The 13,867-nt window shown below is 39.5% G+C and overlaps 1 protein-coding gene across 1 annotated transcript in view; it reads left to right on the forward strand.

Moving 5' to 3' along the window:
* IL1RAPL2 (interleukin 1 receptor accessory protein like 2) overlaps positions 1 to 13,867 on the forward strand; it is a 652,944-nt gene that overhangs the window by 71,889 nt on the left and 567,188 nt on the right. The window contains exon 4 of the mRNA XM_038588825.1: positions 12,822 to 12,975. Within this exon, the coding sequence (XP_038444753.1) occupies positions 12,822 to 12,975 (154 nt within the window). The remainder of the gene's footprint in view (positions 1 to 12,821; positions 12,976 to 13,867) is intronic.

Raw genomic sequence — 13,867 nt, forward strand, 5'->3', positions numbered from 1 at the left:
GCCATGCAGCCCCCTCCGCACGGAGCCTCTTCCTCTGACGGAGCCGCCTCTGCGCTGCTCCCTGGCCACGCAGCCCCCTCTGCGGAGCCGCCGCCCGAGCCCCTCCTAGCAGCTCCCGGGTCAATGCGTGTGCGCTGCATCCCTTTAGGGAGCTCGGCGCACTCTCCCCGTGGCGCAGCTGCTCTGTTAGTGTCCCAGGGAGCCTGAGGGCATCCCCGCCCTCCTGGGGGCCTGCTCTAACTCCCTGCAAGCGCCTTTCCACCCGTGAAGATTGGTGAAGCTCCTGCTTCTCTGGGACGGGGCTCTCCTGTCCTGGGGACACTCGCCCCGGCCTCAGCCCGGCTCCTCGCGGGGCCCCACCCCGTTGGATGCCTTTTGTTTCTTTATTTCTTTTTTCCCAGTCTTCCTACCTTGATAGAAGCGCGAACTCTTCTCACTGTAGCATTCCAGCTGTTCTCTCTTTAAATCTCAGGCCAAATTCGTAGATTTTCAGGATGATTTGAAGGTTATCTAGGTAATTTGGTGGGTACAGGTGATTTGGGGACCCTACTCTTCTGCCATCTTTCCCCTCTCCGAAACAAGAACTTTAAATGATAACACTGGACCAGATGGATTTCGCAGATATTCACAGAACTTTACATCTAAACACAACTGAATACACATTCTTCTCACATGCGCATGGAACCTTTTCCAGAATAGACCACATACTGGGTCAAAAATCAGGTCCTAACCGATACCAAAAGATTGGGATTGTCATATTTTCAGACCATAATGCTTTGAAACTTGAACTCAATCTCAAGAAGAAATTTTTTAAAAACTCAAGCACGTGGAGTTTAAAGGATATCCTGCTAAAAGATGAAAGGGTCGACCAGGAAATTAGAGAAGAATTAAAAAAATTCATGGAAACTAATGAGAATGAAGATACAATCGTTCAAAATCTTTGGGATACAGCAAAAGCAGTCCTGAGAGGGAAATACATCAAATTACAAGCATCCCTCAGAAAATTGGAAAAAACTCAAATACACAAGGTAACTTTGCACCTAAAGGAACTGGACAAAGAACAGCAAATAAAACCTACACCAAGCAGAAGAAGAGAGTTAATAAAGATTCGAGCAAAACTCAATGAAATAGAGACCAGAATAACTGTGGAACAGATCAACAAAACCAGGAGTTTGTTCTTTGAAATAATTAATAACACAGATAAACCATTAGCCAGCCTTATTAAAAACAAAATAGAAAAGACTGCAATTAATAAAATTATGAACCATAAAAGGAGAGATCACAATGAATACCAAGGAAATACAAACAATTTTAAAAACATTATGAGCAGCTATACATCAATAAATTAGGCAATCTAGAAGAAATGTACACACTTCTGGAAAACCACAAACTATCAAAACTGGAACAGGAAGAAATGAAAACCTGAGCAGGCCAATAAACATGGAGGAACTTGAAGCCATCATTAAATACCTCCCAAGACACAAAGGTGCAGGGCCAGATGGCTTCCCAGGGGAAATTCTATCAAATGTTTAAAAAAGAAACAATACCTATTCTACTAAAGCTGTTCCAAAAGTTAGAAAGGCATGGAATATTTCCACACTCATTTTATGAGGCCAGAATCACCTTAATTCCAAAAGCAGACAAAGACCCCACCAAAAAGGAGAATTTAGACCAATATCCCTGATGAACACTGATGAAAAAATTCTCAAAAAGATACTAGCCAATAGGATCCAACAGTACATTAAGATTATTCACCATGAACAAGTGGGATTTGTCTCCCTCTTTGCAGATGACTTGATACTGTACATAGAAAATCCAAAAGACTCTATCCCAAGATGGCTAGAACACATACAGCAATTCGGCAGTGTGGAAGGATACAAAATCAATGTCCTGAAATCACTGGCATTTCTATACGTTAACAACAAAACTGAAGAAAGTGAAATTAAGGAGTCAATCCCATTTACAATTGCACCCCAAAGCATAAGATACCTAGGAATAAACCTTACCAAAGAGGTAAGGGTCTATACCTTAAAAACTACAGAACCCTTCTGACAGAAAATGAGGAAGACAAAAGAGATGGAAAAATATTCCATTCTTATGTATTGGAAGAATTAATATTGTGAAAATGTCAATGCTACCCATGGCACTTTACACATTCTGTGCAATACCTATCAAAATATCATGGACTTTCTTCAGAGAGTTGGAACAAATAATCTTAAGATTTGTGTGGAATCAGAAAAGACCCCGAATAGCCAGGGGGATATTGAAAAAGAAAACCAGAGGCCGGAGCATCACAATGCTGTATTTCAAGTTGTACTACAGACTGTGATCATTACTGCAGTATGATATGGCACAAAAACAGACACATAGATCATTGGAACAGAATAGAGAACCCAGAAATTGGCCCTGAACTCTAATGGTCAACTAATATTCAACAAAGCAGGAATGACTATCCACTGGAAGAAGACAGTTTCTTCAATAAATGGTGCTGGGAAAATTGGACATCCATATGCAGAATGAAACTAGACCATTCTGTTACACTATACACAAAGATAAGTTCAAAGTGGATGAAAGATCTAAATGTGAGACAAGATTCCATCAAAATCCTAGAGGAGAACCCTGGCAACACCCTTTTGGAACTTGGCCATAGCAACTTCTTGCAAGGTACATATATAAAGGCAAGGGAAAGAAGAGTAAAAATGAACTATTGGGACTTAAGATAAAAAGCTTCTGCACAGCAAAAGAAACAGTCAACAAAACTCAAAGACAACTTACAGAATGGGAGAAGATATTTGCAAATATATAACAGTTAAAGGGCTAGCATCCAAGATCTATAAAGAACTTATTAACTACAACAGCAAAGAAACAAACAATCCAATCATGAAATGGGAAAAAGACATGAACAGAAATTTTACCGAAGAAGACAGACATGGGCAACAAAGATGAGAAAATGCTCCACATCACTTGCAATCAGGAAAGTACAAATCAAAACCTCAATGAGATACCACCTCACACCAGTGAGAATGGTGAACATTAACAAGACAGGAAACAATGAATTTTGGACAGGATGTGGAGAATGGGAACCCTCTGGCACTGTTGGTGGGAGTGTGAACTGGTACAGTCACTCTGGAATACTGTGTGGAGGTTCCTCAAAGAGCTCAAAATAGAACTGCTCTATGACCCAGCAATTGCACTGCTGGGGATTTACCCCAGAGATACAAATGCAGTGAAACTGCAGGACTCCTGCACCCCAAAGTTTAGCAGCAATGTCCACAGTAGCCAAACTATTTGCTGATCTATTTGCTGCTTTTTCTCCAGCTCCTTTAGGTGCAAGGTTAGCTTTTGTATTTGAGTTCTTTCCAGTTTTTGGTGGATGCTTGTATTGCGATGTATTTCCCCCTCAGGACTGCTTTTGCTGTATCCCAAAGATTTTGAATGGTTGTATCTTCATTCTCATTAGTTTCCATGAATCTTTTTAATTGTTCTCTAATTTTCTGGTTGACCCTTTTATCTTTTAGCAGGATGGTCTTTAACCTCCACGTGTTTGAAATCCTTCCAAACTTCTTCTTGTGATTTAGTTCTAATTTCAAAGCATTATGGTCTGAAAATATGCAGGGGACGATCCCAATCTTTTGGTATTGGTTAAGACCTGATTTGTGACCCAGTATGTGGTCTATTCTGGAAAAAGTTCCATGTTCACTTGAGAAGAATGTGTATTCATTTGCGTTGGGATGTAAAGTTCTGTAAATATCTGTGAAATCCATCTGGTCCAGTGTGTCTTTTAAAGCTCTTGTTTCTCTGAGATGTTGTGCTTAGAAGATCTGTCGATTGTAGAAAGTACTACATTCAAGTCACCAAGTATAAATGTATTACTATCTAAGTATGTCTTAACTTTGGTTATTAATTGATTGATATACTTGGCAGCTCCCACATTCGGGGCATATATATTGATGATTGTTAGGTCCTCTTATTGGATAGATCCTTTAAGTATAATATAGTGTCCCTCTTCATCTCTTACTACAGTCCTTGGGATAAACTTTAATTCATCTGATATAAGGATGGCTACCCTGCTTTCTTTTGAGGACAATTTGAATGGTCAATGGTTCTCCACCCTTTCATTTTCAGGCTGTAGGTGTCCTTATATCTAAAATGAGTCTCTTGTAGACATCAAATAGATGGGTCTTGCTTTTTTATCCAGTCTGAAACCCTGCACCTTTTTTTCAGGTCATTAAGCACATTCACATTCAGAGTTATTGAAAGATATGAATTTAGTGTCATCATGATACCTATTCAGTCCCTGTTTTTATCGATTGTTCCCTTGGACATTCTCTTTCTTTTACAGAGTCCCCCTTAGTATTTCTTGCAGAACCGGCTGGGTGGTCACATATTCTTTCAGTTTCTGCCTATCTTGGAAGCTCTTTATCTCTCCTTCTAGTCTGAATGAGAGCCTTGCTGGATAAAGTATTCTTGGCTGCATGTTCTTCTCATTTAGGACACTGAATATATTCTGCCAGCCCTTTCTGGCCTGCCAGGTCTCTGTGGAAAGGTCTGCTGTTATTCTAGTATTTCTCCCCATAAAAGTTAGAGATTTCTTGTCTCTTGCTGCTTTAAGGATCTTCTCTTTATCTTTGGAATTTGCAAGTTTCACTATTAAATGTCAGGTTTTCAGCGGTTTTTATTGATTTTAGGGGGGATCTCTCTATTTCCTGTATCTAAATGCCTGTTTCTCTTCCCAGGTTAGGAAAGTTTTCAGCTATGATTTGTTTAAATACATATTCTGGACCTCTGTCCCTTTCGGCACCCTTTGGAACTCCAGTTAAACATAGATTTTTCCTTCTTAGGCTGTCATTTATTTCCCTTAGCCTTTACTCATGGTCTTTTAATTGTTTTTATCTTTTTTCCTCAGCTTCTTTCTTTGCCATCAACTTTTCTTCTATGTCACTCTTTCATCTTCCTCATTAACCTTCATTGTTAGGACCTCTAGTTTGGATTGCATTTCATTTAATTGATTTTTAATTTCTGCCTGATTAGATCTAAATTCTGCAGTCATGAAGTCTATTGAATCCTTTATGCTTTTTTTAGAGCCACCAGTGGCTTTATAATTGTGCTTCTGAATTGGCTTTCTGACATCAAATTGTAAGCCAAATTTTGCAACTCTGTGGGAGAGAGGACTGTTTCTGATTCTTTTGCGGTGAGTTTTTCTTTCTAGTCATTTTGCTCAGCGCAGAGTGGTCAAAAACAAGTTATACTAGAAAAAGGAGAAAAAGAGAGAAGAGAAAAAATAAAAAAGAAGTGAAAAAAGAAAGAAAAAAAGGGGGTTGGGAAGCAAACAGAAAACAAAAAATAAGGGGGAGTATCCTCTGATTCTATATACTGTAAATCCCTCGACTTCCCTTGGAACTTTCCAGTGCTGCTTGGTGAATAACTTGCTTTTCCCCTGTCCTTGTAACTGGTCTTCTGGGGGAGGGGCCTGCTGTCCTGATTCTCAAGTGTGTGTACCTGGGGGAGCTGCTCAACCCCCTGCCTGGTGGAAGGCTCAGTGAGAGTTGTTTATCCTGTGAGGCCCCAGGAGGAACAACAACAGTGGCGGTGGCCAGCTCTCCAGCCCTGGGTCAGCTCCACAGTAACTGCCATAGCTCCCAGTCCGCAGGGGCCTGGATGCTCTGGGGGTGGGGGCCGCCGATCTGCACAGCTCGGGGCCGCTCAGTGGCAGGATCATCCTTGCTTTCCTGTGTCCTCCCGTCCTCTGCCTGTCGGGGGAGGAGCACCAGATCTTGGGCTGTGTCGCCCAGCACCCTGGGCTCTGGGGCCTGTGCCACTGCAATCACGCTCCCGGGCCACAGAGCCCCCTCTGCCCCAGCCGCCTCCGAGCTCCTCCCGGGCCCAGCCAGGCACGCACTGCAGCCCTTTAGGGAGCTTGGCCGTGGGGTATGGCACGCTCTCTCAGGGGCGCAGTTCCTCTGTTAGTGCCCCTGGGAGCCTGAGGGCGTCCCCGCCCCTCCTGGGGTCCTGCTCCAACTCCCTGCGAGCACCTTTCCGTCTGGGAAGATTGGTGAAGCTCCGTTTCTCCGGGACGGGGCTTTCCTGTCCTGGGTGTTTCCGCCCCGCGGCCTTAGCCTGGGTCCTCGTGGGGGCCCCTCCCCCTTGGATGCTTTTTTATTTGTTTATTATTATTTTTTCCGTCTTCCTACCTTGATAGAAGTTCAAAATCTTCTCACTATAGGCTTCCAGCTGTTCTATCTTTAAATCTCAGGCCAAATCCGTAGGTTTTCAGGATGATTTGAAAGTTATCTTGGTAATTTGGTGGGGACAGATGACTTGGGGACCCTACTCTTCCGCCATCTTGCCCCTCCTCCCCTGAGCCTAGTTTTAAACAGTATATAAAAGTTAGGCAGGTAAGACATGTAGGACAGAGAGATCAACATGTGAAGCACTCAGCTGTGTAATCACATGGAGTAAGCAAAAAAATTCTGAATAGTTGTATCATTGACAGTGGCAGTAAGTAGGCAGAGACCAGATGCTAAAGAGCCTACATATGGGCAGGGTTCAAATCCCAGGTCTGCAACTGTATAATCTAACTCACTCTATTACCTGTAATTCTGTTCTATGAATTAAATTAGGTAATAAATGAATATGCTTGAAACAGTGTCAGGCTCTGTAAACACTCAAAGGAGCTACTGACCAAATGGTTTCATGGAATCAATGGATTGCTTTAAATAGTGGCATCCTACAATCAGATGTGCATTTCTCAAAGATCATTTGAGTGGATATGAAAAAGATACTCAGCCTGTAGAAAGAGACGTTGCTTAAGAGGCTTTAATTTGTCTTGATATGTTTTTAATCCCTTGAATATTACTAAGGATATACAGGAAACCCCTCCTAAGCCTGGATTCTTATAAAAATTTAGTAAAGATCAACAGCAAACTCCTGTTAAGTTTGAGAAAAGCATACACATCAAAATAAGATTATAAAAATTGACAAAATGGATTATTTTGATAAATCAAGAAATTGTATAGTCAAAACTCAACTTATAAGACCTTTATTCCTAATTGCCAAAAACTAGAAGCATCCCAAATGCTCTTCAATAATAAATGGCTAAGGATGCCTGGGTGGCTCAGTTGATTAAACATCTGCCTTTGGCTCAGGTCACAATCCTGGGGTCCTGGGATTGAGCCCCATGTCAGGCTCTCTGCTCAGTGGGGAGTCTGCTTCTGCCTCTACCCTGCTCGTGTTCTCTCTCTCTCCCTCTCTCTCTCTCTGTCTCATAAATAAATAAAATTTTTAAAAACAGTGAATGGCATGGCTAAACAGTGATATATTTCTACAGTAGAATACTGGACTACTACTTACTAGTGAAAGAAATGAACTATTGATATATACCACAACAGAGACAAATCTCAAATGAATTATACTTAGTGAAAGGAGACAGGAACAGAAAGCTACATATCATACTATTCCATTTATATAACATTCCACAAAATAATAAGAACAGAAAACATGAGTTTTTACCAAGGACTGGGGCTAAGAAGAGGGAATTGATTACAAAGTGACATGGAGGAACTTGGGAATGATAGAAACATTCTATAATCTCAATTTTGTTGCATACATTTGCCAAAACACACCAAATTATACTGGTAAAAAGGATAAATTTTATGTTTGTACATTATACAAAATAATATGACTTTTTAAAAAAATCTTAAATTCCCAACTAGAGTCTTAGATAACTATTTTTTTAGCTTCTTTTGTAACATTTTCCTTTTTATAGTAGCAGAAAATATCAAGTAAGGACTTAGTCATTAAATTTTTATAAGATGTATGGGATATATGGCAGACATTATTACATCTATTTTATATGTGAGGAAACAGAGGTCCAGTGACATACAATTACTTATCCACATTAGTGGGGGAATGGTAACCAGAATCCACATCCCTTGATCAAAGACAGGTGCTTATATATTTCAAATCACCATTCCTCTCACATTAACCCATCATCTTTGTAATTTACCAATAGTAAAGAACCCCTCTTTGACTTCTAATACCATATCTAGGAATAAAAACAAGGATAAATGGGACTTAAATCTTGTGTAACTCACCAGTTTTAAGCCACACTAAACTGAAGCCTTCATGGGTTTCACAGCCCATCCCTTCTGTATAAAAACATCTTTGAAAATTCTAGTTAACAGATTAAAAGTTTAAGGATGAAATGCAATTTTATGGTTACAAAAGAAGGTACACAGTAATATCATTACCAAAGGGATTCAAAATCTCTAAGAATTTTGCCAAACTACTTTTTAGCAAAAAAGTGTTGGTCATTTGGGCTGTGGTAGTATAAAATCTCCAGTGACTTTCTTCTCCCATTATGAAAACTGTCGAATGTATAGCAAGATAAATCAATATAAAGCTCTTAACTTTGGAAGCTTAAATCATTGTTATGAGTGACGGGATTTAAAAATGGTCTTTCCTAAAATATTATTTTAGTAGATGAAATTACCTCCTTATAATTCATCTGGAACTTTTATTAAACATGGTATGACTCAGAGATCTAATTATTTTTCCAATTACTTTTGGAAAAAATTTTTTTGTATATTTTTTTCTTTGAGTTTGATTTGCCAACATATAGCATAACACCCAGTGCTCATCCCATCAAGTCCCCCCTCAGTGCCTGTCACCCAGTCACCCCATCCCCCCACCCACCTCCCTTTCCACTACCCCTTGTTTATTTCCCAGAGTTAGGAGTCTCTCATTTTCTGTACCCTCACTGATACTTTCACTCATTTTGTCTCCTTTCTCCTTTATTCCCTTTCACTATTTTTTATATTCCCCAAATGAATGAGACCATATAATGTTTGTCCTTCTCTGACTTACTTCACTCAGCATAATACCCTCCAGTTCCATCCACGTTGGAGCAAATGGTGGGTATTTGTAATTTCTAATGGCTGAGTAATATTCCATTGTATACATAGACCACATCTTCTTTATCCATTCATCTTTCGATGGACACTGAGGTTCCTTCCACAGTTTGGCTACTGTGGACATTGCTGCTATAAACGTTGGGGTACAGGTGTCCTGCAGTTTCACTGCATCTGTATCTTTGGGGTAAATCCCCAGCAGTGCAATTGCTGGGTCATAGGGTAGCTCTATTTTTAACTCTTTGAGGCACCTCCACACAGTTTTCCAGAGTGGCTGTCCCAGTTCACATTCCCACCAACAGTGCAAGAGGGATCCCCTTTCTCCACATCCTCTCCAACATTTGTTGTTTCCTGTCTTTCAACAGATCTTTCTATTGAACATCCTGGGCTCCCAACCTAGTAAATACTGGCAAGGGACACGTGCCACTCAAGAAAGCTGGCAGGGAGGGAAGGAAGCTGGACTTTAAGGATTGACATTATTTTGACTGAACAAGGATGTCCTACAACAAACTGCTCTGAGGGCTCAGCCAGCCCATGAACTGGAGCTGTTTGTTGAACTTAGGTACCTCCAGCAAGGCTGGCCCTCAGCAAAACCGTCAAGTTGATCAAGTTTATGTTAATGATCTCAGAGAACCAGTATTAGGGGCCTGCTCATATTTGAGGCTTTGATGGTTTTTCCTTGTCTCAGATAAACAACCATTTTTAGACGTGATTTACATGTCTCAAATTTCTTTGCCTAACAGGCTGTCAAAATTAAATGGGTGTGGAGCAATGTGATATGGCCTGCTCAGAAGAAAAGAGGTCATAGGAAGATTGAGGACAGGAGAGAAACAATGACTGTAGTAAGCCTGGAAGCTGTAGTTTAAGGGAGAGATGCTGCAAATAGTGGAGTAAAAAACCTGGTAGACTTCTGAGGTTTGATATAGGTATTCAGTTATGTGAAGGCTAGCCAGTGAGATAATTATGTAGAGGATGGTTTGGTGGGGGCAGGATGGTTGTCTATAAGCCTCTTCTGAACAAAGTATAGTTCCTCTACCCACCTGCTAGGATTAGTGTTGGAGTAGCCTCGTAAGAGCTATACATTTTCAGTGGGTTAAAGTATTATGTTCCTGGGCATGGTTAACCAATTAGTTGAGATTGGTTTTCACCTGATTAGTCCATTAGCACCAGTTTTCACCAAAGTGAGTTGGAGGTTTGAGGAGACATAATCCAAGAATGTGAAAGTTTTGGAATGGAAAGTATTCACTGTGCTGGATGACCACCATATATAGTGCTGCTCAATCAGAGTGTAATGAATAAACTCTGCAAGCCTCTGGGCTCTGGCTGCTTACATGGTAGTATATGTTATCCTCATATGCAGAGTAAAAATCTGATACCTAAAGAACTTAAACAAATTTGCCCAAGATCACAGAACTTGGGTGAACCCCAGATTTTGACCTTGAGCTGTCTTGCTCTGACAACAGTTTGCCTTTTCATCTATACTACATTGTCTCTCCAGAAGGGTGGAGATAGCCTGACAATAACATTTTACTATGCCACAGTTTTTTATAAAATCCACAAAATCCTATTGGGTACGGGACACCTGGGTGACTCAGCGGTTGAGTGTCTCTGCCTTTGGCGCAGGATGTGATCCCAAGGTCCAGGATCGAGTCCTGCATTGTTCTCCTTGTGGGGAGCCTGCTTCTCCCTCTGCCTATGTCTCTGCTTCTCTCTGTGTGTCTCACATGAATAAATAAATAAAATCTTTAAAAAACCCTATTGGGTACAAATAATTTTTTATAAGGCTACATGGCAACTTGGAAAGCAGTTGATCTAGCCCAAAGAATGTGTTAAGATTACAGGCTGTTCTTCATCAGAAGTTATTTTCTAACTCCTATTTACATTTTACTTCCCAGGGAAAAAAGAAATCAAAGCAGTGTGCAGGGAAAATGAAAAAGGTTAGAGCTAATTGCATATGGACTCGCCCCAAATATGACATTAGAAAACAATGTCATTTGTCTTTGAATACAATGAGTGTGTGGGCTCATTTGCCCACCCCCACCACTACTATGTGAAAGTGAAGCAGCTCAGTTTTCATTTTCCTTTCCTCTCAAAATGCCCAGAGGGACCATATTTTTGTTTAATAACCTTCAGAATGATTCTTTAGAAATCTGAGGCTATCAGAGTTTGAAGCAATGCGAAAATAATTGTGGATTATTATTGTATAATGATAGTGGCAGCTGGACTATTTTTTTTCTTTTTGTTCAGACTTTCTTCTTCGTTTTCCCAGAAACCTTATATCCCAAGGTTTAACTCAGAAGCCAATCTCATATAGGTGATAACCTTGCCAGACATGCTATGTAATATAATTTCAGACAGCCCCTTAACTGTTCTTTGGAAAGACCCTAGGGAGTGAAACAGCCTTATATCTAGATCCTCTAGATAGTATTACTTTTATTTATTCTCTGACAATGTGTGTAGGTAGTTGTATTGGACATAAAGCAAGCATATCTCTTAAATATCATACCTGTGAACTTAAGTGCCAGTTTTTGTGTTTTGTTGCCAAAACCCCTGCTTATCACAAAAGAAAAAATCTGTTACAGTAAGAAACTACTAAATGAATACTCATTTTTTTCAAGTCATTTTACGCACACGTGTGTGCATGCATGTACACAAGTCTGCAGAGCTGTGAGAGTCAGCTCTGATTCTACCTTTGTGCGAATGTTTAGGATATATGTGTGGTGAGCAGGAGTGGGGGTGGGGAGGAGTAGTAGAGATGTTGGGAAAAGAGAAAAGTTCTCTTAACAATTATTTACATCATTGTCCTCACAATTGCCTTGACTGACAGATTCAGAGTTTAGATGATAAAGTATTTTTTCTCTGATTATTCAACACCACCTCACGCTGTCCCCTACACCTTCTCTTGATGTTTGTATAGCTTTTGGCCACCACTTTGGCTGAACATTTGAGATGAGTGGTAGACAAACTGGAACCATATCTAAAAAGTAGTCTGAGAAAATTCACAAAAGGCAAAGCCACTTGGCTGAATATTCCTACATACTTGGTTATTGCTGTGTCCTTGTCACTCTCTGAAAAAGTGTTAATCAATCTTTTCTAGAGAAGTCCAATCCGAGGGGTGAGACTCTCTCATATTCCCATCAGGAGTATAGAAAAATTGTCTTCCAAACCCAAATAATATAATCTGGTCATATATCACTGAATTCAGAAAATAAGTGGGTAACTGCTGTATTTCATTACTAGAACAAAATGTGTACTTATTTTACCTAGCTATATTTCTAGAGAACTGATTAAGCCTAATTTTCTAGACCCTTTGCCCTCATCCCCACCCACCCAAATGGATCTCTTGATTATGAAGAGGGAGACTCCGGAATATTAGCATTAGTTTTCAACTATAAGAAATGATTAATAAAACCATTGTAAACTACATTGACAACATAAAATCCTACATGAATTTTTAATAATGCCTAAGGCTCCCTTGTAGTATACTATGTTGCTAAATGAACACTATTCTCTTAGGACTCTTTGAAAATATCCCTGTCAAATAGAAAACAAAAACAAAAACAGGGCTTTATAATGGTATTTAGCAATTTTTAAGATTCCACTCTACCTCTTTTGCCCTTTGGGGAGTTTGTATGCTTTTCCATTTTTTTTTTTTTTTTTTGCAAAATATCTCTATAAACACTTTCTACACTTGGGATCAGGCCTCTAAAGTAGGTCTTAGGCTAATAGTTGTGATATTTTCATTGTACACACTAAGATGCATTTGTGATTTTTTTTTCTGATCATTGACTTAACTTTAGATATATATTATGAAAGTTAAAGAGGAGTACAAACAATGTGAAAGTACTAACTTGCCAGTACCAAGACTTGATGAGAAGTTTAATTTTTTGCTTGTAAATATTTTCTATGCAGGAATGCAAGCCAAAAATGTGGAGAAGTATAATAATACAGAAAGGAAACACTCTTCTAATCCAAGAAGTTCAAGAAGAAGATGGAGGAAATTATACTTGTGAACTTAAGTTTGAAGGAAAACTTGTAAGACGAACAACTGAATTGAAAGTTACAGGTAAGAATTGGTTCCACCAAATTATGGCAAATGAAATTTTAAGTATAATTTGGTATGGGAAGAAGTTGTTTCCAAAACAAAGAATGAACTTGCAGTGAATTTAGAATTGGCTGCAAATCAATGGTTGGAAAGCTTACTTTTAATACGCTGTACTGATAAACTATATGTAGAATATGGGCAATTGATTTAGGGAACATGAGCCTAATTGCTGCATATCTGTTCTCTGCCTTTATGAAAGGTTCTTTACTCTTCAAGATATCATTGACTGTTACTAAGCATCTCAGAAAAGATATTCTGGAACCACTTCAGAATGTTGACTTAACCCATATGTAGAATATCCTTGTAGGTAATGCCTGCCTGCTTCAGACTGAGATTCAGTCAGGCTTTTGGAATGACATCCTTTTGGACTGCATCCAGAATATCATTTATACAAAATTGCTCATAAATGACTGATGTTATTGTGTGCCTCTAGTGATTCTTAAATGGAGCAACTCCAAACAAATAGTGTGTATGTGTGTATTTTAAATCTGAAGCAAAAGTAAAGTATAAACTAGTAATTCTACTCACACCAAATGGAAGAGAGAAACTCAGGATATTCTTATCTTGTGGAGAATGTTAGAAAGTAATTTTTAGGGACATATGACAGAACCTAATACCATGAAAGGTATCCCTGATGATGAGTGTGATGCACCCTAAAAAACTTCATGACAAAAGTCTACTTGCTATTGTTCCTAAGCAAACCTTGCCTAATTTTTTCTTCTTTATATATATGTTAGATTGTGTGTGTGTGTGTGTGTGTGTGTGTGTGTAAGTGTTCACACACGTTTGTATTGTGGCTAAAACCTGAGCCATAGTAAAATTTGACATTACCCAGACAATTGTAATATTGATT

Source organism: Canis lupus, chromosome X (assembly GCF_011100685.1).
Source record: "Canis lupus familiaris isolate Mischka breed German Shepherd chromosome X, alternate assembly UU_Cfam_GSD_1.0, whole genome shotgun sequence".
Lineage (NCBI taxonomy): Eukaryota > Metazoa > Chordata > Mammalia > Carnivora > Canidae > Canis > Canis lupus.